Source organism: Amphibalanus amphitrite, unplaced genomic scaffold (genome assembly GCF_019059575.1).
Source record: "Amphibalanus amphitrite isolate SeventyFive unplaced genomic scaffold, NRLGWU_Aamphi_draft 000898F_arrow, whole genome shotgun sequence".
Lineage (NCBI taxonomy): Eukaryota > Metazoa > Arthropoda > Thecostraca > Balanomorpha > Balanidae > Amphibalanus > Amphibalanus amphitrite.
The window spans coordinates 226,136-252,341 of NW_024882392.1; the positions used below are offsets into that span (position 1 = coordinate 226,136).

Sequence of the window (26,206 nt, forward strand, 5' to 3'; positions counted from 1 at the left end):
AAACGGTATAACTAGCTGGTACTTGCGTATCACGTCCACTTAATCGGAGAGAAAAGACTTCCATTTTCCACGAATTAGCGTGATTTTATTAAATTCGGCGAATTGACTCGAAAATGGCGATAGGAAAACGGCTTTTCTGCAGTTTCTGAGTGTCACCAATCAGCTGGCCATTCAAGAAATGGATTGGTGTTTTTGAAGGAAAATTGTTAAAAGTTTCCCCAACTGATATAATATGAGCCCAGAGCTACAAAGTAATGTTATAGGAGCCAGCAGGTATCCCAGGTGCTACCGCCCATTTGCGAAATATTACTAGATTTGCCATTTCTTTAGATCTTTCCTTTCTTCCTACTTCTTTAGCTAGAAAAAAATCACCATTACCTTCAATGGAGTTTTTTTTTAACTGGTGCACAGTGTCAAAGCTCTTGATGTCATCCTAGATTCTGAACTTTATATCAGCAAGTCAACCATGTTCAGTTATGTCCTCTTTTCAGTATCCTAAAATTTGTCGATTTGGGTGGGAAACAACATCCAAATTATGATCATTTTCCACTCATTTCAAATCTTCGAGAGCGGTTTTCCACTCCCAACCTAAGAAACAAGGAGTATCTGCGTGCATGGTCATAAACATCATAATGATACATGTAATACGAGCTACATTCTACCACATGTGCTTGGTGATGCATGCTATCAATCCGTTTGCCCTTCATTCCTACCACTCCCACCTGTTTTTAGCTTTACATGACTGGCAATTTTCCATTCTCAGCTCCGTGGTACCTGAATAATTTACCGCTCTGACACCCAAACCAAAATATAATTCTGGGACACTGCCTCTTTTTGCCATAGGCGCGGGAGCTGGGGGGGGGCAGTGGGGGCAGCTTGCCCCCCCCAACTCTGGGGCCGTGGGGGCGGTGCCCCCACGACAGCTTTGAGATAGAATTCCACACTCTTTTTTGCAAATGTTTTCTTTTTTGTTGAAAAAGCCGAGGGGTGAAAAATAAGTGGCCCAAAACCGGTGAGAAAACTAGATTTGGGGGTACCCTAGGTTGATCTCTATTATGGTGTGCCCCCCCCCCCCCCCAGTCGGAAAGTAGTTCCCGATCCCGCGCCCCTGCTTTTTGCACCCTCAAAAAACTGGATAAATAGGCAAAATAAAAACATGTACGGAAAGAACACATCATTATAAGCTAAATAAGTGAGATCACAGGGGGGGAGGGAGCGGCACCTGCCCCCCTCCCTCGGCCGGCGAGGGTTAATTGACGGAAAATTAACGGACCTGAGCGCCTCAAATCTCTCGTGTTGTACCGGGCTGATGTACCAGAGTGACAAATGCGTGCCACTTCCTTTGGTCAGTTAGAGACATGTCGCTGTATATATTTGAGTCGACCAGAATACTGTGCCCGTGCGTGCCGTACGAATGTGGAACACTCTACATAGATCGTAACATTCGAGAGAATACCAATTGGCGGTCTTTCGAAAATTGTGTCAAGTGTGTACCATGCAATAGCCATCTAGTATGCGCGGGCCCTTTTTCAGTGCTTGGAGTGTTAAGAATGACTTGCGTCCAAAACTTGAATAGCTCTCGAGATATAAGTTTATCAAAAGTGTTACATACCGGGCTAGGTTGGGCCGGGCCAGGCCGCTCATACTGAGATTTTCCCGTTAAAAACTGATGTTTTTCCGTTCCATAAAAATTGAAGACTTTCGCTCGCTCTCTCGTAACCAGCTGACTCCAATTCTCCATATTACAGACAGCTCACTAAAGATGGCCCCAAGAAAGCCACTTCTTCTTCTTTTCGATGTGGATGGAACCTTAACCAAGGCACGACAGGTAAGTTTTGTACGAGCATGCCGAACATCCATTAACCCGCGCCCCGCGGCTGGGGGTCCTTGATTCCCACGCCCTGATGTGTGTGTGTGTGTGTGGGGGGGGGGGGTGTTTGAACACTCGACCCTTCTAACACGCCCTTCTAACTCGACTCCTGGGCCACGTAGCGACACGGGAAGGCGGCGCTGGAAAGCGGGTTAGAAATTATGACGAAATAGCCACTTTTTGGCCACTTTTTTTTTAGTCAGGTCAAAATTCAGGTTACTAGGGGTCATTGAAGGCCGCAAAATTAACCTGATATGCCGATATGCAAATAGGTCACCGATATGCAAATTCTGAGTTATACATTTTGTACATACTATTGCTCTTATCCATCGCTAAAGTTTCAAAGTGATTGGTCATTCGATGTAGCTATGACGGACATTGCAAATTTTTATGAGGTGCGGTCACTTGAAGTGACCTGGTGACCTGACCTTGCTTGAGCTTGGTCTAACTCTTTCACAACATGAGTAGAATTGATATATGATAACGTGTGCAAAAAACGGTGGCGCTCCGCGCCGCCATTTTTGAGATATTTTCGAAAAACTGCAGGGGGGGGGGGGTGTTCACCCCTCCTAGCAGGGCGCAGATCAAAACAATTGTCTACTGACACATACATACCTGCATCCCACTCATTCAAATGCCTGTTGTTTAATTACCCTTGAAACTGTTCAATTGTTTATTGTGAGTCACTTTTATGCTTAGTTTTTGGGACGCATAGGGGATTGTTTCAGGCAAATTGTAACTCACCTCTTACGTGAACTTGACTATCGTGACATGGGCATTGTGATGTCCTGAGTCGGACCTGGATTCATAGTTGGTGTCGGTTTTTGTAACCCAGAGTCGTAGAGGGAGTCGCCAAAAACTAATCTTACTACGCAGCCGTGCCCAGGTCAAAAGAAATTAGGCCATATTTCGCTAGTTTTATTAAGTTAAATAATACGCTGACTTCTGGCTGCCAACACTCATTCACATATCTCTGCAGATACTGAGAGTAATGGCAGATGGACATTAAACGATAAATCACACAGGCAACTATTGTCTACCCTAGTTATGTGCGGAACTGAGGATAAGCTTCGACATGTGCATCTAAATCCTAAATACCAAATCACATACAAACGTTGTGGGCTCCGCATACGCTCACACAAAGACTGAGATACAACTGAGATGTAACATCTGAGATACAATATTTCTCTTTTCTCTCAAATAGAAGTGCCAGCTGTTACGGTGGCTTACTTCCAGTTGAATCGCATTTGACTTGTGCTCAAACAGGAATGCTTCACAGGAGACTTCCTAAAGGCGCATAAATCATTCGCATAACCTACCCACGTTTCTGGTTAGGATCCCCCTAGTAAGGATGGCGCATCTTGATATCATTGCAAATGGCAACACACACACACATACAAACCGGACGCAATCATCGCGAATGTACGGTATACAGTGTACGTCACTGCTACCGTCGTGTTCTCTAGCTCTCGCTTCACTTTTGGGCAGGCGTTCCCGCCGTGGGTGGTGGCTTCGAATTCGGTTTCACTGCATCCTTCCCAGTGCTGGTCTCCACTTTCGCTTGTTCCCGCACTTCTGACTTCACGGTCTTCTCTGTGATACTGGATTCAACTTTGCCTTCAGTCGGCATCTCAGACTGTGGCTGTCCTGAGTGGCCTGACGGCTTGGTCTCCTGTTTGGACAAGGGTTTCTGACTTTGATCTGGCGATTTTATCTCTGAAGACTTTTCCTTCTTGTTCTCTGTAGGTTTTTGTGGTTGGGCCTTCGACCCCTGACGCTCTTTGCGGTGTTCCTCAAGTTGTTCCAGGTTCTTCTGCTGCTTCTCACTTTTATGCTGAGGCTGCGGAACCTTTTCCGCATCCTGTTTCTTTTGCGTTTGCTGGACATTTTCTTTGCCCGGCTGCGGCTGCTGATCTTGCTGCTCTGGTGGCTGAGCTTTCTGGAGCTCCTGCTTGGGCTCGTGGACCTCTTCCACCTCTTGTCGATCTTGTTCGAGTTTCTCAACATCAGTCTGCGATGGTTGGACTTTCTCTTCATCCTGATCGAGCTGTTCAGTCTTGTGTCCACTCTGCTGTAGCAGCGGCTCCTGCTGCTGCTGTTCTTTTATCGACTGTTCCGCTTGTCCTCCCTCCGCTGCCACAGACGCAGGTCGTTCCGTCTCCCTCTCCGTTCTCTGAATGCACTCACCCCTCGGGCTGATAATCTCTATGATCTCCGTCACCGTCTCTGTGGAACCCGTCTCCGCAGCTCCTCTGCGAAGGAACGACGGACTTCCGCGCGACTGGGGGCTTCCCTGAGACAGCTTTCGGGTGACGGTCGGACTGCCGCGGGTGTGACCCATGGCGGGCTGAGAGAACTTGCGACTGATGGCGGGACTGCCTCCTGATTGGGGACGAGAGAGACTGCCGGAGCCGGAGCTGTCTTCGGCAGGAGTCGGCGGGGAGGCGGGCAGCGTCAGGTCCGAGTCTTTCATCTGGGGACAGAAGAGGGTTGGGGTAGTATTGGGAAAGAATATATAATTTTTAAGAATGTACAGGAGCATGCTATCGCCTACCTTTGCTGCGTATTTGCGTTATGGTTCCATTGCTATTATTTGATTTAGCGGGCTGTGAAGTCCCATGCCAACTGCCATATTTGTCACAGTGATTATCAGCGCTGATTTTTATTATGTAGTATCCGGCTGCTTACTGAGCTACATACAACAAACAACTGAGCTACAACAAACACTTCGTATACCCTGTGAGCGTCTTCCTTGCGAATATGAGAGCAGAAACCACTAACTTTTTTATTTTTCTCCCTGAAAGATACCAGCTGCTTGCCCAGAATCCTTCGCCGATATACACGGAATACACCCAGCCTCTATAGCACACCGGGTGCCGGTATTGGCCACCTCACCTGTCTGTAAGACGTCGGTAGCTGGTAGCGGTGCGAGCCGCTCCCTCTGTCAGTGCTGCTGAGCACCCTTTCCAGCTGTCGGGGCAGCAGGGTCATGCCGTCGTCTCCCAGCACTCCGCCGAGGGAGTCCCGGTCCAGACCGACGTCCGGCCGGCGCTCCAGACGCCACATCTGTCAGAAACGGACACGGAATGTCGCTGGAATCCTGACGTGTTGGAAATACACTCAATAAGGGAATTATAATGTCCCTAACATGAGTGGCATTTCGGTTGTCGTCTACGACTTGTTGTAATGTGGGATATGCCATAAGGCAATGGCTCTCTGAATGCATAGGCGTAGGAACGTTTTCGAAAGTGGGGGGGCCAAGGTCCCAGAGGTCCAAAACCTAACCTACCCCCAAAATCCGATTTCTCCTCGGATTTCGGCCACTTTGTTTTCGCAAACATGATCAGAGATAAAAAAAAATCGAGACAAAAACAAAAACAAAATTGGTTAAAATTTCAGGGAGACTCCCGTCCATAAACTCAAACTGATGGACGCGTTCCCCTGTCCTCCGCAGCCGTTGGCACCCATGCAAATTCCAGAGGCATCCAGCAACTTTTTTCATTACGAGCAAGCGTGAAACGTGCAAAGCGAGTCTTTTCAATATACCTATAAAAATCAACATGAACGGCCCAGCTAGGCTCAGCCAGACCTATAACGTTTTTAAGAGGTTTTATATAAGCGACCACTGCAACTGGGCTGATTGACTATCAGAGGCCGGTGTGGGACTTTTAGAGGTCGGTCTGGGCCATCAGAGGCCAGTTTAACCCTCGCCGGACCGGACCTATAGGTTTTCTACATACGCGCCGGCCGAGGGGGCGGGGGGCGGGTACGACCCCCCTCGCCGTTGCAACCCAGGTTGAGCTAGCGCGTCGCGGAAAAACGAGCGTGTGCGCTGTTACAAGACGCAGAGATCGATACCCGATTTTAAGGTTCTAGGTCAACCGGTGACCTCTGAGGTCAGGTCAAGTGCCTCAAGGCACGGTTCCGTTTTTAGTGAATAACTTCGCAAAAAACGGCCGCAGAGCCGCGATTTTGCCAGCATCGTGTTCGCCTCTCTCAGGCGCGTCGAATGATGTACTTTTTGTTTGGGTGAGGTAAACTGAGGGTGTTGACCACGGGTCACGGTCAGGTCAGCGCCCCCAGGTCACGAAATTGGTCGAAGGAGGTCATGTCGCATATCATTCGATTCGGCAGATCTTCCTGAGTCCATTGATGGCTTTCTCGACTCGCTAGCTCAATTTGATCGGTAGTTATTGACGACAAACTTATATGACCCTTATAACTTCATAAATGACGTCGCGCAAGGTCAACATTGCAAAAGTGACGCATCGAACCTTGCAAGGAGTGCATGAAAGATTCAGTGTGCTTGAGCTAGTTGAAGATCGTTTACGGCGCCAGAAAAAGTTTTCAGTTTATCCCCATTGACTTATACCTAATGGTGAGGTCACGAAAATGACCTTAGGAAAAATCCGAGATGTACAGCCCACCGCTAAAGTAATGTAGGGTTTTACCAATCTCAACGATTGGCTTTGACTGACGATTGTTTAATGCGGAGTGATCGAAAAGAAGATGTCAATAGCTAAAATTGCAGCTGCAAGGGTGACGATACATATAAGCTACATTCAAAGTTTCATTGTAGTCTGGCTAATCGTTCCTAAGCTTCAGAAGCAGAACATACCCATGACTGAAACCCCACATTACTTCTGCTGTGGACTGTACAAGTTGTGAGACTCCTAATGGGTACTAGGTCCTCCAAGGTTCATTTCCCTGTGAAATCTCCTCTGGCAGTGAGGGCGTTGCGAAGTTGCGACATCTGAAGACCGTGCAGAGGTTCACTTATGACCTCATGGGTCAGTGACCTGATCTGACCCGAAAATGCGGTTGGTGTCAAAAGATCCGGCTTGATTCAAAGGTCAGGTATGCAAAGCTTCAGCTCTCTATCACCGGCGTGTTCGGAGCTATCGCGAAAAAAAAACTATGGAGGGGCGGCACCCGCCCCCCCCCCCCATCGGCCGGTGAGGGTTGAGGCCCTCAGAGACCAGTACAGGGCCTGCAAAGGGCAGGATGAGACATTTAGATGCCGACTTGGGCCATCAGAGGCTAATGTGGACCCTTACAGGCCAGCATGGGCCCTCAGAGGTCAGTGTGGGACCCTAAAATGCCGGCATGGGCCGGTGTTGGACCCCAGAGGCCAGCAGAAGGCCCTCAAAAACCAAGATGGGCCTCAGAGGCCAGCATCGGGTCTTCAGAATCCAGTGCAAGGCCCTCAGAGGCTAAGGCGGGTCCTTACAGGCCAGCATGGGCCCTTCGAGGTCAGTGTGGGGCCGTAACAGACCGGCATGGGCGGGACCTGGGACCTAGAGACCAGCGGAAGGCCCTCATAGACCAAAATGGGCCCTCAGAGGCCGATGCGGACCCTTAGAGACCGGCATAGGATCTTCAGAATCCAGTGCGGGGCCCTTAGAGGTCAATGTGGGACCCTAAAATACCAGCATGGGCCGGTGTTGGACCCCAGAGACCAGCAGAAGACCCTCAAAAACAAAGATGGGCCTCAGAGGCGGGCATCAGGTCTTCAGAATCCCGTACAATGCCCTCATAGGCTAATGACGGGTCCTTACAGGCCAGCATGGGCCCTTAGAGGTCAGTGTGGGGCCCTAAAAGACCGGCATGGGCCGGCGTTGGATCTCTAAGGCCAAGATGGACCCTCAGAGGCCGATGCGGACCTTAGAGGCCGGCATCGGGTCTTCAGAAATCAGAATTCAGTGCAGGACCCTCAGAGGCACCTAAAGGTTACTCTTGGGACCCCAGAGACAAAAATGAGGCCATCAGAGGCCGGTGTGAGGCCCTCAGACGCCGACTGGGCCCTTGAGGCCGGTTTAGGGGCCCTCAAATGAGGTCAATGTGGGTTCTCAGCGGTCAATGTCGGCGCTTGACCGCCACTGAAGTGCCCTCCAAGATCAGTGTAGGACCCTCAAAGACTGGCTTGGGAGCTGTTAATAGCTAGCGTGGGATTCTTGAGCCTCGTGACAATCGAATAAGGGCCAGAGCCCCAAACGCCCATGGGGGCCCATTGGTTGTTTGGGGAGGGGGGCAAATGATATGATGGCCCCCTGATTAGCCTTTGGAGGGGGAAGGGCATGGCCCTGATCCCCCCTCTGCGACCGCCACTGCACTGAAAGTGGAAGGGAAGGGGCAGATACAGACATTGCTGGCCCCCAGCCTGTTTGAGCCGAGGCGGGGGCATGGTCACCCTGGCCCCCAGCTAGTACGCCTTTGACGAACTATGCCGACCCAAGCAGATCCGGTCAAGCGTTGGTCGTTTGTATACGCATTCTCCTGCACCGTGCTAGTATTGTCTTATACCTTTTCAGTGCTCGCTGTCCCGTGCCTCGTATTCAACAAAATGCTGTCACTAGGACCCACAGTCTTGTCTCTGATATGGTTTCCTTCATTGAGTGAAGGAAATTGCGGTCAATAACGCTGTAGAAACAAAAGGGAATCTTCATTAAAGGGCAAGCTGAATTGTTGTCAAGTTACCGGGTGGTAGCACTGGTACCTAGGTACAGACAGACACTTAAGTCAGCAAAAAGTGGGGGGGCCAGTTAACATTGCTGGCCCCCCCACCTCCGAAAGTGGGGGGGGGCATGGCCCCCCCGGCCCCCCTGTTCCTACGCCTATGTCTGAATGTGTTTGAATTGCTAGAAACCAAATGAGCACCTGAAACTAGTTGATGGTATTGAAGAAAAGCTAACGTGATTTAAACTGCAATGAAACGCTGCAATCGTGCTAGAAAAAGAGATGAAGTTCCCATTTTTTCCAAAATGCAAGTCGAAGTTCTCCGTTACCTGCTGCTGAAGGCGTCCTCTCTCCCGATTGGCAATAGTCAGCTGATTCTCGGTAGCCGTCAGCTGTTGGCGCATTATCGCCATCTCCCGACGGAGGCGGTCCTGGCTTGGATTGGTCTGCACCGCGGGCTGTCAACCAATCAGCGTTCGAGAGTCGGATCAAGGCCACTAGCTGCACCAATGAGAACGGCGGACAGCCAACATTCTACAATCCATGACAGGTCTACGACTAACTAGCATTTTACAACGCGTAATATAAACAATTTGTTTGCATTTTTGGACCACGCGATTGTGTTGAAAGAGCTGTTGAGGTCTCGATGCGTTCTATTGTGCCTTTCTCACTGTTAACGACGGAAATGTGCGTCAGTCCTTGATTCAGCGATGTCAGCCATCGCAGAACTCACCACCTGGATCCGTTTCTGGAGAGCCTCTAGTTCGCGCTGGTGTCGCGAGGCGGCGCTGTCGGCCTCCGTTTTGGCCTGGATTGCCGCCTTCCGTTGCTGGGACACGGCCAGTTGCAGTTCTTGCTCTTTCCGCTGGTGGCGCTCGCGTTCATCCTCCAACTGAGGACGAATGAGAAATGAGGGGGACGGATAAGTCATGATGGAGTGTGAATAAGTCATGGATTCATTTTTCCAGCTTGGAGAGTGGTTAGTGATACGGACTGGACGCTAATACAACAGCACCGGCGAAATCAATGCGACCGCCGACCACGATACTACCTAATCTTTCTAATGCTCTTATCTTTGAGTGGGTATCGTTTGATTTTGTGTGGTGGCTCGATCAGACAAGATCTTAGCAATGTATATTGTATAACCCGCAAGAAGGTGCAGCATTGCAGCTTGCCAATGCTCCCGTATGCTGCATTCCTCTTTGCTTTCGGCTAGGTACCAAAAGGCCAATAATGCAATTATGCAACCATAGGCAAGCGTTAGGGAGCGATGCAGTCGAGCACCCCAGAACCCCAGTCACCCCTATCCCCTCCATTACCTCCGCGATACGCTGCTGCTGACGGTCCAGCTGCTGCTGTAGCTTGTCGAAGGTGTCCCTGACGGCCTTCTCAGCCTGCTCGCTGGCTGCCACCAGACGACGCTCGTGTTCCATCTGGGTCCGGTCGGCCTGGCGGTCCTTCTCCTCCAGCTCCCTGCGGGTGTACAGGGGGGGGGGGATGTAGAGGGGGATGTAGGGGGAGACGCTTAGGTCGCGTTGGATGATTTATATTGGGCAAAGGCTGTGTGTAGTGTGCTTTCGTTACAGGCTGGGCAGAAGTGGAAGAAGCCTATCTTATCATTCACGATCACGACTTACAGAGAGCCATAATTATGGTTGATATTGTTTGGACAATAGATACTGGCCATGGCACATGTTTTAAGCCGTTAACATTGCCCTATGATCCTGGACAACAGGATGATACCTAATAAGCTAGTTATGCATGCAATAATTTGTTATTCTGTTTGACGCAGATTTCCTATAACCACTTGGTCGCATAGAACTCGTATCACACTCTGTAGGTAGCATAGTCTCAGTAACTCAGCTCCGTACCTCCGAAGTCTGGCGACTGTCGAGTCCGCCTCAGACTGAGCCGAGCGCGCCTGATCGGCCTTCTGCTGGGCGGCGACCGCCTTCTGCTCGGCCTTTTCCGCCTGTCGTCTCAGCTCCTCTAGCTCCGTCTGCAATGGAACATTGGCATCGCGGGGTTTCACTTACATCATGTTGTTAACATCGCTTTGCGGCATGCTCTGCAATTCCTTACATCTGCTGTTGTTTCTGAAGGATGCTGAAGCATTATGACTGCACCATTTGAGACTATATTCAACCATATTTTAACACCCTGTCGCGGCCGTTGCTTTGCTTGTATCTGATTAATTTGCAAGCATTGCTTATATGTTTTGAGTTTTGCGATCGGTAACATGGTATGGCTGCTTCGGTCTGTTGACTGTTCAACCTGCTGCCATTTTATTTTATCATGGTATTGTTTTGATCTCTATCATAATATTCTATCATATTCTACCCACTCGCTTCGCTCGATTACCTTGAGTTGTTCGACGCTCCCAGCCAGCCGATTCTTCTCTAAGCCTGCGTTCCTCAGCTGTTCGGCATGTGCAGACTTCAGGTTCTTCTCCTGTGTGGCTGCCTGCCGTTTGAACCTCTCCAGCTCCTCCTGGACGTCCTTCAGGCGGGTCTCAGCTGCCGCTAGAGACTCTGCGTTGACCGTCTCAGCTGCGCGAGTTCTGAGAAATGGCGGGGGAGGGATTGTGTGGGCGATCACTTTTGCTGTTGGCGGTTGCTGGAGATAAGACAGTGGATGTTGGCGGTTGCCGGAGATAAGACAGTGGATGAAATGGTTGAATGCAGTGGTGACGGGGACTAGGTGGAAGGGATTTTACTGGGAGGGAGGCGATTTTGCTGTTTTGACCTACACTCTTTTCCCTGAGCTTACGTCTTTGTCTTTGGTCTACCCTCACTCTCCCATTGAGGCTCTGCTTGGTCTACCCTGACTCACTGACCCAGCATCCCGCCCCTTCAGCTTTTATCTCTGATCTGAGCATCTCTTTTACAACGGAGTCCTGACCCTGATCGTCCCAGACTCGGAATCCCTTGCACTGACCTGAGGTCCTCGGCGAGCGTCGCGTTCTCGGCGACCAGCTGCTGCACGTATCCTCGCATCTCCTCAGCGGCGTCCCGCAGCTCAGCGTTCTCCTCCTCGAGCTGCTGACAGAGCGCCTCCTGGCGCAGCGAGAGCTGACGCAGCTCCAGCACCTGATGAAAGTGGGTGACGGATGGCTAGAACATGTTTCGTTCTTCGAGGATCATTATCTTACGCTGGCTAAGCTCAAACAATCGCATTTTTCTGTAAAAAATCAAAATTAGATGCATCCTACACATTGCTCTTTGAAGTTTGAACATTATCCTTACAAAACGCTAGATGACTACTGGTCAACTAAGGTCAAGCAAGATGTTAGGCGGGTCTCATGCAGCAGTTTCACCTGTATTTCTCTGGAGCCCACGTTCCCGTTGTCAGCCAGTTTGGTATGTCCGCCACCGGTGCTGTCCACCGCGTCTGGACCAATGACGTCATCAGTCAGCTGAAGGTGATCGTCAGCTGTTAGTCGGAGGGACCTCACCGATACAGGCGAGAGGGCCCGTACGGAGCCGGGGCCCATCGGGAGCGGGTCGAACCGCCGCGCAGAGCCTACCTCCATGGCGCTCTGCGGCCGGATATTGGTCACATCCGGTCGGTAGCTGGTCACTTCCGGTCGGAAGCTGGTTAGATCCGGTTTGTAGCTGGTCAAGCCTGACCGGTAGCTGGTTGTATCTCCTCTGTGGCTGGATGTGTGAACTCTTGAAGCGGAGTAGTGGCGTCTGTAGGAGCCAACCTCACTTCGGTAGTGGCTCAGTTCCGGTCTCATGATGCTTGGATCCAGAGCGCGCGAGACACTTCGGGCGCGCGAGCGGACGCTTCCGGCGTCGGAGCCGCGGCCGCTGTAGCTGCCGCCGTCTGCCAGCAGCTGCTTCAAGTTGCCCACCGCCTCCTGGTAGCGGTGATCGGCAAAATTGGGCCGCTGCACTCCTCCCGAGCTACTCATCTTGATACTTTTTCACTTCGGTTAACTTTCTATGACGAGTTCCGGTCTTGAAGTACAGCGTCACTTTTGTAGTGTGTGTTGTGGCCTCGGTTTTCTACTGTGGTTGTAGTTGTCAAGTTCTCTGAAGTGATCTCACCTAAGACTTCCAGCACGAGTTTCTTGTTCTTCGTCGTTGACTTAGCAGGCGCCTTCTTCGTTTATTTCCGGCACATGGACGCCCTTGGCGCTCTGATTGGAGGATCCTCCTGACCTCACTAAGGTCACGACCTGCTGCCCGGCGGCCGCAGCGTGCACGGGCTCGGCTGACCGGCCGGTGTCAGTGACGGCCCTCTTCCTCTGTCTCCCTCTACTCAGCTTGACGGAGTAGAGGGAGAAGAGACCGCCTGGTCTCGCGGCTGTCTCTCAGCAGCTACCTCCGGCCAGCCCTTCGACCAGCCACCAGCGGTTTCCGCCGTGCCTGACCTGCGCACACCACGGCCGCCCAGGCGAGTCTTCCCTCCTGTTTGGCCCCGCCGACCGTCCAGCGCCGCCGGAGGCACGCCACTGCTCGCCGGACCGTCGTCGACGCGCCCCTACGGCGCCACCGACGGCACACCGGTCGTCGATACCTGTCCCCGCCGGTCGTCGGCGGACGGTGTCGATGCCGTCGGCGGCAGCGGCGGTGCTGACGGTAGCTGGACTCGGCTTTGTTCATGGCTGCGCCGACGATGCGTGAGCTGTAGGAATGTGGATTGCGTGGCGGAGGTTGCCATGACACCCGCTGCGCGTGCCTGATTTGACGCCGTGATGATTACTCGAACGTTTGAGTTTTTCTCCCCTCACGTGCGGCGGGGTAATGGGCGCCTCTGTTTTTGCGTCCCCTAGCAATTAAACTTGTTGATTGCGGAGTTCTGAAAGTGATAAACAACACGCCTTGCTTGTGATCCGCTCAACAAAACACGTGACCGTATCGATCAAAACACGATCGGTAAATTATTTTCAATCCATCAATCTACGACTAGCTATCTAAGTTTGTCGGGTAGCCGGCCGGTGACTAGTGACCAGTCTGGACCAATTGGGTGGCTATTGATCCTAGCCACGCCCCGTGCTGGTCAGCTGAGTAGAGGGCACTGAGGGGTGTGGGAGGGGGAGGGTAGCGGTGCAGACAGTCTAGTCAGGTGTGCAAATGTTAGCCGACGGAAGGCAGGGAGGCACGGGCATTGTGTTTGGATATGAATACCTGAGAGGCCCGTAATGGATGAATAATAGGCTGAACGGCTAACAACAAGCATGTGACGGGTATGCTAATCATGATGTAAGGTTCATCGTCACAATGCCAGGTAGCTGATCGTATAACACTCAATATAAGGCTAAATAATAGATATATTATTCACGAATGACGAAGACGAGTTCTAAGAATAGATCGAAGCTTTTTCTCAGGTTCCCGTTTCGGGAGTCGCTATGTTTGTCAAATTGTCATATTTATTGTTTATTACTCTGGTCCGAAGGAGGCAGCGTTGAATCGACCTCGCAGCGTCCGCCACGGCTAGGGGCATTGATTTCTGCGCGTGCCAGGTCGGGGTCGGGTGACGGTGGGGGAGGGGGGGGGGGGCTGAAGTAGCGTGAGCCTCTTCCGAGGTCATCGACAATCACGTGATTAATTTGGAAAGCACCGCCTGGCGTTGCAGGCGCTGGATTAAAGTCACGTGTTTCGACAGAATGGTATTGAATTTGTGGGAATGGGCTACTCTGCTATAAGTATGATGCAAAATGTTATCATGACAATGCTCTGATGTATAGAATGAATTAAATGTGACTTACTCCTCTTCCACTAATATCCAGCATCGCATCAGTATTGACATCACACTGTTCGTCTCATGACCTCTCGCTTGACCTAACCTGCATATAACCTCCAAGGTGACTGCAACCTCTTCTGACCTACTGCTGACTTCTTCAACCCTCACCCACAGGAGATCACCCCGGATATGACCGGGTTCCTCAGCTCTCTGCGCGAGCACGCCTGTGTCGGCGTGGTGGGCGGCTCGGACCTGCCCAAAATCTGCCAGCAGCTGGCAGGTGGTGACGAGAAGGCCGTACACTCCATGTGCGAGTACGTGTTCGCAGAGAACGGCCTGGTCGCATTCAAAGGTGAGTTTGAGAATGGCCTGTAAACCTTCAAAGGTTTATTAGAGTAGTTACAGCGTGTGAACCTTCAATGGCCAGTAAGCCGTCAGATATTTCGGTAGCAATCCTCCATATGGGCTTTTGGTAACTTAAATATAATTATTTCACGGGTTGCAAGTTCAGGCCCTGCACAGCCAAGCTCCTTGACGCATTAGCCTTTCTCCTCCAATTCGTACTTCTTCCTACCTTCATTCCTTCTTTTGATCCTCCTCTATCAACTTGCAATTTTAGCTTGATTTGACCTCGCTTCATCATCATTCATCAGCATACCTTGTTTATTGATCTCATTCAAATCGGACCCCATTTTCGGGCCACCCCCTCACCTGATGACCTGCCATGGCCCGCCGGCCTGCCGGACCGCGCCCATTTCAGGAATGGCGTGCCTGGCAACAGTTGACCGACCTCGGCACTTACCCGGCTCCTGAGTCCTGCAATATCGATCGTAGCGCTGCTGTGAAGCCGGCTTGGGTGGACGGTTGAAAATAACTAGGTGGCCTCGGGTGGATAGAGTTTCATTTGCTGGTGAAAATTTGGGATAATTGATTGACAATCAAATAATCGTCTGATTTCGATTTTTCTGCAGTGTTATTATATGTTGTACGCGTAACATTAGTTTTTAATGTTTGTCGACGTTTGTGAAATCCAATGTTATTTGAGGTATACCGCGTTACCATCAGTTTGTCAATGTCCCGAGGACACCTTTACTCGGATGTCGGGCGCCCCTTAGATAGGAGACCCCATCGACCGGGCGGGGGCCAACACTAGGGGTGGGCACCGGTTATTACCGGCTGTTACCGATTATTACCGGTATGGGGGGGGAGAAGGGAAGGGGGTTCGTGTGGTCATCGGCACGTGCGGAAGTGCTGAGATAGGGTGAAACAGGTTATTGGGGTGGTTGGGTGTCTTTTATGGTGCTTTTCCTACGAAAACACCGACGAATTAGCTGGGCATTTTTGACCGAACCTATTGTTTATACTTCCGCCGCATAAAGTTATCTACGAGTGATTTAGTATAAAAGGGCTGTTCTTATTGCGTTTAATATGCCATTGCCCTAAGAAGTGACGTAGACACTTGCCACTATTCACAAAAGTTACGTGAATGTTTTTACATTTTCGGGCCTCGAGCCGCCCGTTGCATTTTCATTGAGCCTGCCAAGCCAACATTAGCCCAGTTTCCCCTCGCCCTGGCGTTGTCAGTAGCGACTCAGGCCCCTCTGCCCGACACATAGTGTCGATTCGTGCTGCTAACGGGGCTCTAAACCGTGGACCGGTCCTGAATAAGTCACGTGATGACCGGAGCTGCAGGTTTTTGTGACGACGGGCCCGCATGCCTTGTAAAGCGTGGACTGGACATGGACCGTCCGAGAGTGACTATCTTGATGTCGATATTTTGGGTACTATAGTTCGTTTTTTTTTTTCAAAAGGACGCTGGCTCCAAGTATGTTTTTCGAACAAGCACGTGTTTTAGCCGCCAAAACGAGCAAAAACTGAACCTGAGAAAATCGAACGTCGACTAATTTTAACATGTGATTTCTTTCCGATAATTTCCATATGTGCGTTTTGGAACCAGATATGGGAACAGTGGTGACGTCATGCTGTCGAACATGTATTGCAATGTAACGTATAACTATCATGGACGGAACCGCTTACTCGATTATATGCTCGGCAACAGTGAAAAACTAAGTTTCACCCAAATTCGTTGACACTTGTCCCATTGCACGGACATTTGGGTGCCTGCTGCCACCAGTGACGTCATCATAGTATGTTCATTTAAAAAAAAACAATTTTCAGCTAGTTACCGTGCACTATTTGAAATCGATTATTTTTTCGGTAAGAAACTATTGGCCAGACACTGAAGCTGCCAAAACGCACGTGAGAGCTTCGATATTGCACTTTGAGCCAGCGTCCTTTTGAAAAAAAAACGAACTATAGATTTTTGTACAGATTGGATATGCTAATATAAACATATAAACCAACGCTTTGTCATGTTTTTTTAGCGATTCCTTATTCGGTTCAGTATAGCACACAACAACTCACGTGGCGCGTCTAAGAGGCACATACCTGACCTTGCTCCATCATGATTTCATTTTGATTCTATGTTGCTCTATATTGTATTTGCTGTGCCATGTATTGTAACATATGTCTGGACTCTGGACCTCACTCTGCCTTTTTCTCCGCTCCACAGGCGGCGAGTTGATACATAAGGCGGACCTGGTCGGAAAACTGGGCGATGAGTTCCTTCAGCGCTTCATCAACTTTACACTAGGCTACCTCAGCAAGGTGCAGCTGCCACTGAAGAGAGGCAACTTCATCGAGTTCAGGAACGGTGAGCTCATGCTGGATTTGTCGCCGAGCTAGTTGAATTGCATCGAGGTGCTTTTACGAAAATAGTGCTGCCGTAACGGGGAATATGTCGAAAATGCTGGATGTCACATTTTTAACTTAACATATATCCCTTGCTTCTCCTGAATCAATGCGAGGGGTGGTGGCTGATGAGCTAGGGTCCGTATGGCCAGGTTTTTCGAAGTTTTCCTGGCGTTTGTAAAATATTCGCCGTGTGTTCCCGGCTATTAACCCGCGCGGGGCTGGGGGGGGGGTAAATTTTACCCCCCCTCGCGAATTTTTGCAATATCTCAAAAACGGCGGCGCGTAGCGCCGCCAAACTTTCAGTACCTTTTCTTACATCAATTTGACACGTTCCCTGAAAATTTGAGCGAAATCTGTCGGAAAATTTTTGAGAAATTGACGTTTTAGTGACGTCATGTTCGCCATTTTCGCCTCAAAAACGGCAAAATTTCAAACGCTGCTAACATCTTCATTTTTAAAGGAATCAAGACGTTACAAAAAAGGTTATGCGTAATTCTACTTTGTCTATCAAATGGCTATCTCGGTTTTTTGAAAATTTTGGATTTTGGCCCAATTTAAAAAAAACTGACTTTTTGGGAAAATAATTATGAAATCCAAAATTTTGAGTATCGAAAAAACCGGAATATATGTCAGAGAAGTGGTCTATGTGCACCTACATACCAATTTTTAGAAGAATCGGTTCAAAAATGTGGGAGTTATTCAAAATTTTATGACGTCACGACACACAAAAGTTTTGAAAAATGATTTTTTTGGAAGTTCTAGACCTCGTACGGAAACAAAAATAGCACCATTCGATTCGCCGTGAAAAACTGCATCAGATAGACGCCTTTTTAGGCCTTAACAACCAACTTCAAAATTTGACCTCACTTGACCTGACCTTGTTTATTTATTATTTATTATTTATTTCACATCATAGACCCATTCCACACAAGCGTGGCTATTCTAGGATCAGGGTCACAATTAAAAAATAAGGATAGTTGGTCACACACATCGTACACGAATTCATTCTCACAAACGCACACCCAATCACACTTCCCGCGAGCGGGTCGTCACTAGCCGGCATCGGTCTGTTGCTGGAGCAAATACCTCCGCAGCTCTCTTTTAAATGGGCTCAGGCCTAGGTCGCGAATCGTTTGTGGTAAGTCATTAAAAGCGGTCACGGCTGAGTATAAAAAGCGTCTCCTACCGGATTCTGATCTAATGGTAGGCACATTCAGCAGCTCGTTCTGTCGCGTGTCGCGCTGATGAACATGTCGTCGAAGCGTGAGGCTGGCGGATAACGTCTCGGGCTGAGAGGTAGACAGAATGCGCTTTAACAATGTCAGCGTGTGAAAAACATGTAAATTGCGCGCCGAAAGCCACTGCAGTTCATGAAGGACGTCACTCACATGATCAAATTTTCGACGCCCGGAGATGACGCGTGCTGCGAAATTCAACACTTTCTGTAGCCGACCAGTTTGTGTGGTGTTACAGGTTCCGTAGACACTAAGACAGTAGCGAATAAGTGATACGACTAGAGATTGGACTAGAGTTGTGAGCGTCGCAGAAGGTAAACTATGACGGCAGTGGCTCAAACCGATTAAAATGCCTGTGCAGCGCCGAACCACATCGTCAATGTGCGCGGTAAAAGTCATAAATTGGTCGAATACGACACCCAGGTTCCGCACCATGAGAGAACCGGAGACAGTCGTGCCCATGAACTTGATAGAAATGGTTGGTACCTGTCGAAGATTTTGTCGAGTGCCGAGAGCTATGAGCTGTGTTTTTTTAGCGTTGATTTTCATGCCATTTTTGCCAAACCAGTGAGCAAGTTGCGAAAGATTACGTTCCATGGAGCTAACAAGGGCACCAATGTCTCCGGGCCTGCCACTCACGAGAACCTGAGTGTCGTCCGCGTACTGCACTATGCACGCGTCATCAGCATACAGCGGCAAGTCGTTGGCGTAGATGCTGTACAACAGCGGACCGAGCGCTGACCCCTGGTAAGTTCCGATCGGGTTCGGCAGAGGCGACGACAGATCACATGAGCCTCGCTGGCTCCTAGCTACTACTTGCTGGTAGTGGTCCGCCAGGTAGCTCTTAAACCAGCGAGTGTCTACATTGTACAGCTCCAATTTTCTCAGAAGTCCATCATGAGGTACAACATCAAAGCACTTTGATAGATCTAAAAGGCACAGAAGGGTGATCTCTTTCCGGTCCATGGCCTCAAACACTCTGTCAGTTACAGTGAGTAACGCTGTGTCGGTCGAGTGGTTCAATCTAAAACCGTGTTGACTAGAGGAGAAAAGGTGATGGGTTGTAAAGTACGTAAAAAGCTGTTCATAAACGACACGTTCGGTTATTTTGGCGATGGTTGGTAGGATTGATATGGGACGGAAATTGGATAGGTCAGTGGATTTGGGCGACTTCTGGATAGGATGGACTAGGGCTAGTTTCCATGATGTTGGGACGGTGTGGGAGTTGATGCTGGTGTTGACAATGTGGGTGATGACAGGACAGATGGAGTCGAAACACTGCTTGATGAACCGCACACACAGTCCGTCCGCCCCGCACGACGTGCTGCTCGCCATCCGGCCGATAACGCGCCGCAGCTGCTCCGGTGTAACAGGCGCTACCTGGAACCGGCCGGTGCTGACACGGGGCAGGCGCACTGCCAGCCGCGGGCCACCAGAGTCCACCTGTCGGGCGGTGGAGGTACCGACACTGGCGAAGTATTGGTTTATCGCGTCCACGTCCGCGTGCGGTAGTGGTCGGGTCGGCCGTTTTCCCGATATAACCGGCCGCACATTGCGCCACATGGAGCTCGGTCCGCCCTCACTTATACGCCGGCCGATCTCCTCGCGCGTGTCACGGCGGACAGCCGACCTGACCTGTCGGTTTAAGTCCTTATAACGATCCCGGTCACCGGCCCGGAGCGCCGCGCGCCGCTGTGACATCAGACCTTTTGTGTTCTCTGTCACCGGGGGCGCCGTCGGATTGCGCACTTTGACCCTCCGAATGGGGGCTAGGCTGTTCAGGCTAGGCCTGGGGGCTAGGCCTTGACCTGACCTCGACCTGAAATTCATCCAGAGGTGGTCCATATCACTTATTGAGTGTGCCTATTGAATTCTATGAGTAAAATGACCCATAAAACATGTGTCGCACATGCCCTTTTCTATATTTTGTTTTTGGTGACCTGACCTGACCTGACCTTGACCTTGACCTCTGAATGATATTGTATGCAACGAATATTGTCTTGGTAGCCTAAGAACACGTTTTGGGCAATCAGTCTCAGTCCATGACTCCATTCTTCGGCAACTACGGTGCAAGGCCGATACTTTAGAAACTTGCAATTTGTACCCTTGACCTGACCCTGACCTTGACCTCAAACTTTAAAGGGACTATCCCACCTTTAACATGGGGTTTGAGTTGAGATAGCCAAGTTTGCGGCGAGGTTCAGAAACCACTATCTATCTAGGTTGCAACCCCCGCGGCCTCTTGGTGTTGAAGAAATTCGTTCCCTTCATTTGAAAATGGGCCTTGTACAAGGCCCTATCTTCAACATGGAGCGACCGTTAGTGTGACGTCACCTCGTTTAGTCATTCTGATTTAAATGGGTTTGTTCGCTGAAAAATCGCTTAAAACTTGGTCTGAACTTTGTTGTGGTGCCTACAGAGTAAAAAGAATCAGCTTTATGACAGTAATGTGGCCTGGGGAAGGAGGTAATTTTGGGCTGTGACGTCACATATTTGAAAGTTTGTGTTTGGAATATGGGAAGCCTAACTCCTAAGATGTTTAATGAAAAATAAATGCCAGAACCGTGTTCCTGGTCATCCAATCTATAAAGTCGGGCACAATTTAACTGATTTTAACAACATTTTAGAAGGTGGGATAGTCCCTTTAAACTAAGTACATGTTTTTAGTTGTTCGTGATGAGATCTTTCGATTGGCGTTTGAATTTTCCAAATCGGACCATTAGTTCGGGAGATAACAGGGGGGGGGGGGTAAAATTTACACCCCCCAGCCCCGCGCGTTCGGCTGGAAACCCCAGCCCCGCGCGGGTTAACCAATTTCCCATGTGTTCCCAGGTATAACCCCTTGTCCTCTGCGTTTGCAGGTATAGTCCTTATCCCTCCATTCTGTCAGGTACGTATAACATTTCCCCTCTAAATTCCTGAGTATGATTATATCAGTATCAATTATCCCACTTATCAATTAGGTACCACAATTGTCATTGTCTCCATGCATAACCCCACATTCTCCCCCTATATCCCCAGGTATGATCAACATTTCTCCAATCGGCCGCAGCTGCAGCCAGGCCGAGCGGGACGCGTTTGTAGTGTACGACACGGAGCACGGTGTGAGGTCTGCCCTAGTGGCCGCGCTAAACTCCGAGTTCAGAGACGCCAACCTCAGTGTCTGCATCGGTAAGGTGGAGGATGGAAGAGAGAAGCATAGAGGGAGTGACTGAGGTTTAGGGAAAGAAAGCGGAAAATTGATAGAAAAGTTTTCAGGGTAAATAAAGATGAAGAGAGTCGTATGGCAAATGGGACGATGGAAGCAGGGGGAAAGAGAAGGGGAAGAAAGAGAGAGTAAGAAGAGAGTAAGAGAAAAAGAGTTGAATAGAAAGAGCAGGAGAAAGAGAAAGTTGAGAGAGAATGAGAGGTAGGGGTCGAGAAAAGAAAGATATAGGGGTAGGGAAAGGAGAAAATTATCGGGAGAGAAGGGACGTTAGGAAAATATTTATGTGATGGTTAGAGTTATGAACTATAACACAAACGTTTTCTGAATCGATCATGATCCATTTCTTTGCAACTCACTGAAGTTGCGTCAGGAATTGCTAAGCCCCGTAGGGATATAAGCTCCGGATGTGATGTGACGCAGTCAAAGACGTCACTTTTCCCTGGATTTCCGCGTCATCTACTCCGATAAACGTTGATCCTACCAATCGGTGTTTGCCCTCTGCCTCACATAGCCTACTGACAGACTGATATGCTCTGAGTGACCCGGAACTCTGTTACAGGTGGTCAAATAAGTGTCGATGTGTTCCCGCGGGGGTGGGATAAGACGTACTCACTGCAGTTCGTCGAAAAGGAGGGTTTCGAGGGTGAGTACTTACGGAAACTGTGGGCAGACAACGGATGATAACGATTCTTATGTAACTGACGCATTTTTGGTGAGTCCTGGCCGCTGCTTTTCATTCTTATCTTTCCCTGTTTCTTATTATTATCTTTATTACCATTTTTTATTAGTTTAATGACGTTCTGGTTCGCATGCTTGGGTCGTGTGGTTGTATCCTCATCTGAGTCTTTGTGCTTTATTCATATGCAGTATATACCTACATATTCCCTTGAAGTGGGCTTATGACTGTGTCAATACACGGTTGATAGGAGTCCGGACAATTTATGCATGATGTCAAACCCACACCAAGTACTCAGCATATATGGGGTATATGAGCATTACCTTGCCGGGGAAACTTTTATGACGTCCCTTGCTCACATCCGGGTCCCGTATTAAGCCTTCTGTTGCCATGCGCGGGCCAGTTTGACCGGTGATTCATACGTCTGGATTAGACGCGCCATTGATAGCAAACAGGAAATGTGTAGTCAGTTTTCCTCCAGTCCTGTTGAATCCAATGGACCGTGGAGTGTAATGAGGAACTGTGCCAACCAATATCCCCGTGTCTCTATGTTAAGGAATGAATGATGCATAGTCAGGGGCGCAGCCAATGGGGGCCACACTGGGCTTTAGCCCCTCCCAAATCCAGCACTTTAGGCGCCCTCGACGGTAAGCTAGCTCCATTGCGGTACACCATGCGGCACTGGCACCCAGCTGTGCAATTTTATATCTTTTTGTATTTTATAGCGTCCTCTTGAGCCGAAATTGGCGCCCTCCTGAGCCGATATTGGCGCCCTCACCACTTCAAGCCCCCTCCGAAATTTAATCCTGGCTGCGCTTCTGTCCGGCATAGTCCTGTATCGCAACGTGAATTTAGCTGCTTTACTGTCATTGCTTTGTATTTCCATTGTAGACTAATTCATGGCTGTGTGGGAGCGTTATTTTTTTTCTATTCACACAAAAATAACTCATGCAGGAAAGTGAAAGATATCCCGAAACCGCGACTCGAAATCTAATTTCGATACTTTACATCAGTGTCCCAAAATTGAGTTTTGTCTTGGGTGTCAGAGGGGAAAATTACGCCACAAAAAGAGGGGAGAGAGTGAAAAACTGCTGATTCGATTAGATCCAAAAAGAGTGAAAAACGACCAAAAACATGCATTTTATTGGGGAATATTTGTTTCTGGTCCCTATAAAGCTGTTTCTGGCACCTAATTGCTGATCAGCCCCAAAATGCTTATTCGACCCTAATATCTGAATCTGGCACCTAATTGCTTCCACACAGCCTAAAGTTGCCAGATCGTCTAGTTGAACTCCGTATTTGCTGTTTGCTGATTCAGCACCAAAACCAAAACATCCAGCACCTATTTTATTCCACGTTTGCCTACCTAATTCGCGTAATCTTCCTGATTTTATGTATCCTAACAAACATGAACGTTGCATTCGGTGATGTCAAGTGCCATTTTCGCCAGTGGAGATAATGATTAATGCCATTTCTAGCCAAAAGAGAATCACTAGCCAGCTATGGTGCAGCATAGCAAGACGCTCCTATACCAGCCCGCTATGTAGAGACTAGAGATTATTGCACCCTCAGCCATTTTAACGTGAAAAGTTTGGATCCGTCACTTCCAGCCAGGCTCTCAGGTCATAAACTGGAGTAAAGCAAAATGTCAACTCTGAACAGACATGCCACGCAACCGGCCCTCTTTTCAATATTATTAGCTTTCTGCAATCATCGTCTGACTCCATCTCGATCAAACGCAGCATCCGGTTTCTACAGGGGCGTTTGACTGACCGGTCCCACAATAACCAAAAACAAAATCAAAGCTTCATGCACACATAAGTAAGAAACAGATGAAAAAGGCACAACCACGGCACAACTCTGCGCGGCAAACAACGGACAATGTCCCACGCAAGATCCCGCGTTTCTTCAGCGGCCTTGAACGGAATGAAAACATTACATTTCTTTTTTGGAGCTATTTGATGACGTCAAAAAATACAATAACCGTTTTAATGGTCAAAATCGAGACAATTACTCACAAAAATGTTTCCCTTTAAGCATTACAAATAAATACTTTTAAATATTTAAATGACATTTTTTTCAAACAAATCAATATTATTTGCTTACTTAAACGTCATATACAATTCTGAGATCACTAGGGGGCTGTCTTAGAGTGTAGCTGCACTGGCAACCTTTAGGCTAGACTCCAGGGGTCATTATACCAGAACAACCTGATTCTACCAGCCAGTAGCTCATTTTTCTACTAGATTGGTGTTACGTTCAGCATTTAGGTGCCAGATTCAGAAAAAAGAGTAAGGCGTACCGATGAATAGGTGCCAGAAACAGCTAATTAAGGTCATTTTCCATGATTGGTGCTGGTATCCACCAAATAGGTGCTGAGGACCAATTTTGGGGCGAGTCAGCTTTTAGGGTGCCAGAAATAGCTTTTCTGGGACGCAATTAAATGGCGTCCCATTTTATTCTAAGGTGTAGGATGTTTGATGCTAAACCGCCAACCGGGCATCCACACAACTGCGCTTTCTATAGGTAAAAATCTAGGTTTTCTTGGTTGGGAGTGGAAAATTGTTCTTAAAAATTATGGTGGTGAGAGTGGAAAATGAATTTCATTTGGATGTCGTTTCCCACCCAAATCGACAAATTTTGGGACATTGCTTTACATTGTATTAGTGGTGCTGGTTCCCCCTTTGACCATGTTTCAATTAGCGCAATTGCACCCAGTTGCGTGACTTCCCTGAGCATGCAACGCAGGAAAGCATGACTTGACATTTGACTTTCAGCATTTACAGATGATTAGTTTTAAGAAGTGACTTTCGTGGCATGATTCCTTATCGAGCATCTGCAGCTGTCATCGTCTACCGGCGTCCCTTGTTGTACTTTGACCTGGTTCTATCTGACGTGAGCTCAGATAAGTGGGGAGGACGAGGAGTTATGGCGAAGCACAACGTCACCTTTGTCTTTGAACAGTGAACAGACCGCCGCGACTATTCTATCAAAGTGGTTACAAAGTCTGCACAATCTTTGATAGAAATGTTTTAGCAAGCAATGCCATCACAGGGTAAATACGTTGAACGTGCGATAACGCCCCTCCTCCCCATGTTTCAGCGATCCACTTTTTCGGTGACAAGACCAGCCCAGGAGGGAACGATCACGCCATCTACGAGGATCCCAGAACAGTGGGCCATTCTGTGACCGATCCCAGCGACGCCCGGCGGCAGGTGGAGGAACTACTGAAACTGCGCTGACGGCGCCCCTGGCGGCCGGTGGCGGAACTGCTGAAGGCGTCCCGTCCGCTGCGCCCGTCCAGTTAGACCCGTTATTCTCGCTCAAAATGGGCTATGTGGCGAAGTGTGTTACCTCGCCGTGGCCATGCCTTTGCGATGACTGTGTTGGGACGTAAACCGGGTGGGAACACTAGTGGCATCTGGCGGGGAGCGCCCGAACTGCTCATATGACCCTATTCTGAGTGTTGGTATGAGTAGAACGGTCACTTGTTCTGGTTGCCCTCAGCATTCCCTTGACTATGCCACTGTCGTGTGGTTATTTGTTTCATATGGACCTTGTTATGAATTTAGTTGCAGCTCATCGTGAGTTTTATATATAAATTGCTTTTTCATCTATTTTGAAAGCATCACGTATATGTGGTGCATGATATTTTATATGCTTTTTGTTATCAATGGCTATGGTTGTTGTTTTTTTTTCTGGGTATTCTTTGAAAGACATTTTGGGGTCTGGTTCTTGTGTTTTGCGTAGATGGAATTTCTGAATATCAACGTTCTACTGAACCTGGAACGCTGGATAATAAAGACTGTTGTGTCCTACGGGTGTTTTTATTATGAGAGAACGCAAGCCGGTGTGGATGAAGGAGCTTCAATTGTGGCATTTAAATGACACAATAAATGAAACATTTATTGGTAATATTATATCAGTCCCACGCACAAGGGGGAAAAGCTCAAAAAATTGAGCGCTCAAAATATTGAGCGTGTGACGTCAGAGGCTGATATATTAACACGTGGTTTCCCGTGTGTAAATGGTTTTAAAGGGACCCTCCCACCTTCAAAAAAGTTAATGAATTGGCACGAAAGTGATGTCGCTCGGTTCAGAAAGAGCGAAAACGAATATCGACCAAATTGCATCGAAAAATATTCACCGGTTTTCAAGATATTAGTAATTAGACTTTTACTTTTGTTTACTTTTTGGGATCTCCGCTGTTCCTAGCGACTTTATTTGAAAGTGCGGCATTTGTTGCGCGCAAAGCAGCATATACCACCGCGTGCTACCAAACGTTTTAGTAAAAGATTTAAAAATCGTTAGATCTC

General features: G+C 48.8%; 2 protein-coding genes across 8 annotated transcripts in view; one reads left to right on the plus strand and one right to left on the minus strand.

Annotated features, from left to right (window-relative positions):
* Positions 1–25,708, plus strand: part of LOC122367817 (phosphomannomutase-like) — a 37,548-nt gene extending 11,840 nt beyond the window's left edge. For 6 of the 7 annotated variants that reach the window (XM_043341244.1, XM_043341238.1, XM_043341243.1 and 3 more), the window contains 6 exons: positions 1,749–1,828; positions 14,192–14,369; positions 16,590–16,730; positions 21,028–21,177; positions 21,774–21,857; positions 24,993–25,708. In XM_043341244.1, coding sequence (XP_043197179.1) covers positions 1,763–1,828; positions 14,192–14,369; positions 16,590–16,730; positions 21,028–21,177; positions 21,774–21,857; positions 24,993–25,132 — 759 coding nt within the window. In that variant the 5' untranslated portion in view covers positions 1,749–1,762 and the 3' untranslated portion in view covers positions 25,133–25,708. Of the gene's footprint in view, positions 1–1,311; positions 1,346–1,748; positions 1,829–14,191; positions 14,370–16,589; positions 16,731–21,027; positions 21,178–21,773; positions 21,858–24,992 lie in introns of those variants that run through there. The other variant, XM_043341237.1, reaches the window with a different exon arrangement.
* Positions 2,775–12,791, minus strand: LOC122367814 (trichohyalin-like). The gene is made up of 9 exons (XM_043341235.1): positions 11,643–12,791; positions 11,264–11,415; positions 10,688–10,886; positions 10,198–10,325; positions 9,646–9,799; positions 9,060–9,218; positions 8,656–8,784; positions 4,766–4,936; positions 2,775–4,343 (listed from the first exon to the last, which is right to left on the minus strand). Exons 1-9 carry the CDS (start codon positions 12,240–12,242, stop codon positions 3,345–3,347), a joined length of 2,691 nt encoding a protein of 896 aa, XP_043197170.1. The 5' UTR covers positions 12,243–12,791; the 3' UTR covers positions 2,775–3,344.
* Positions 25,709–26,206: the final 498 nt, after the last annotated feature.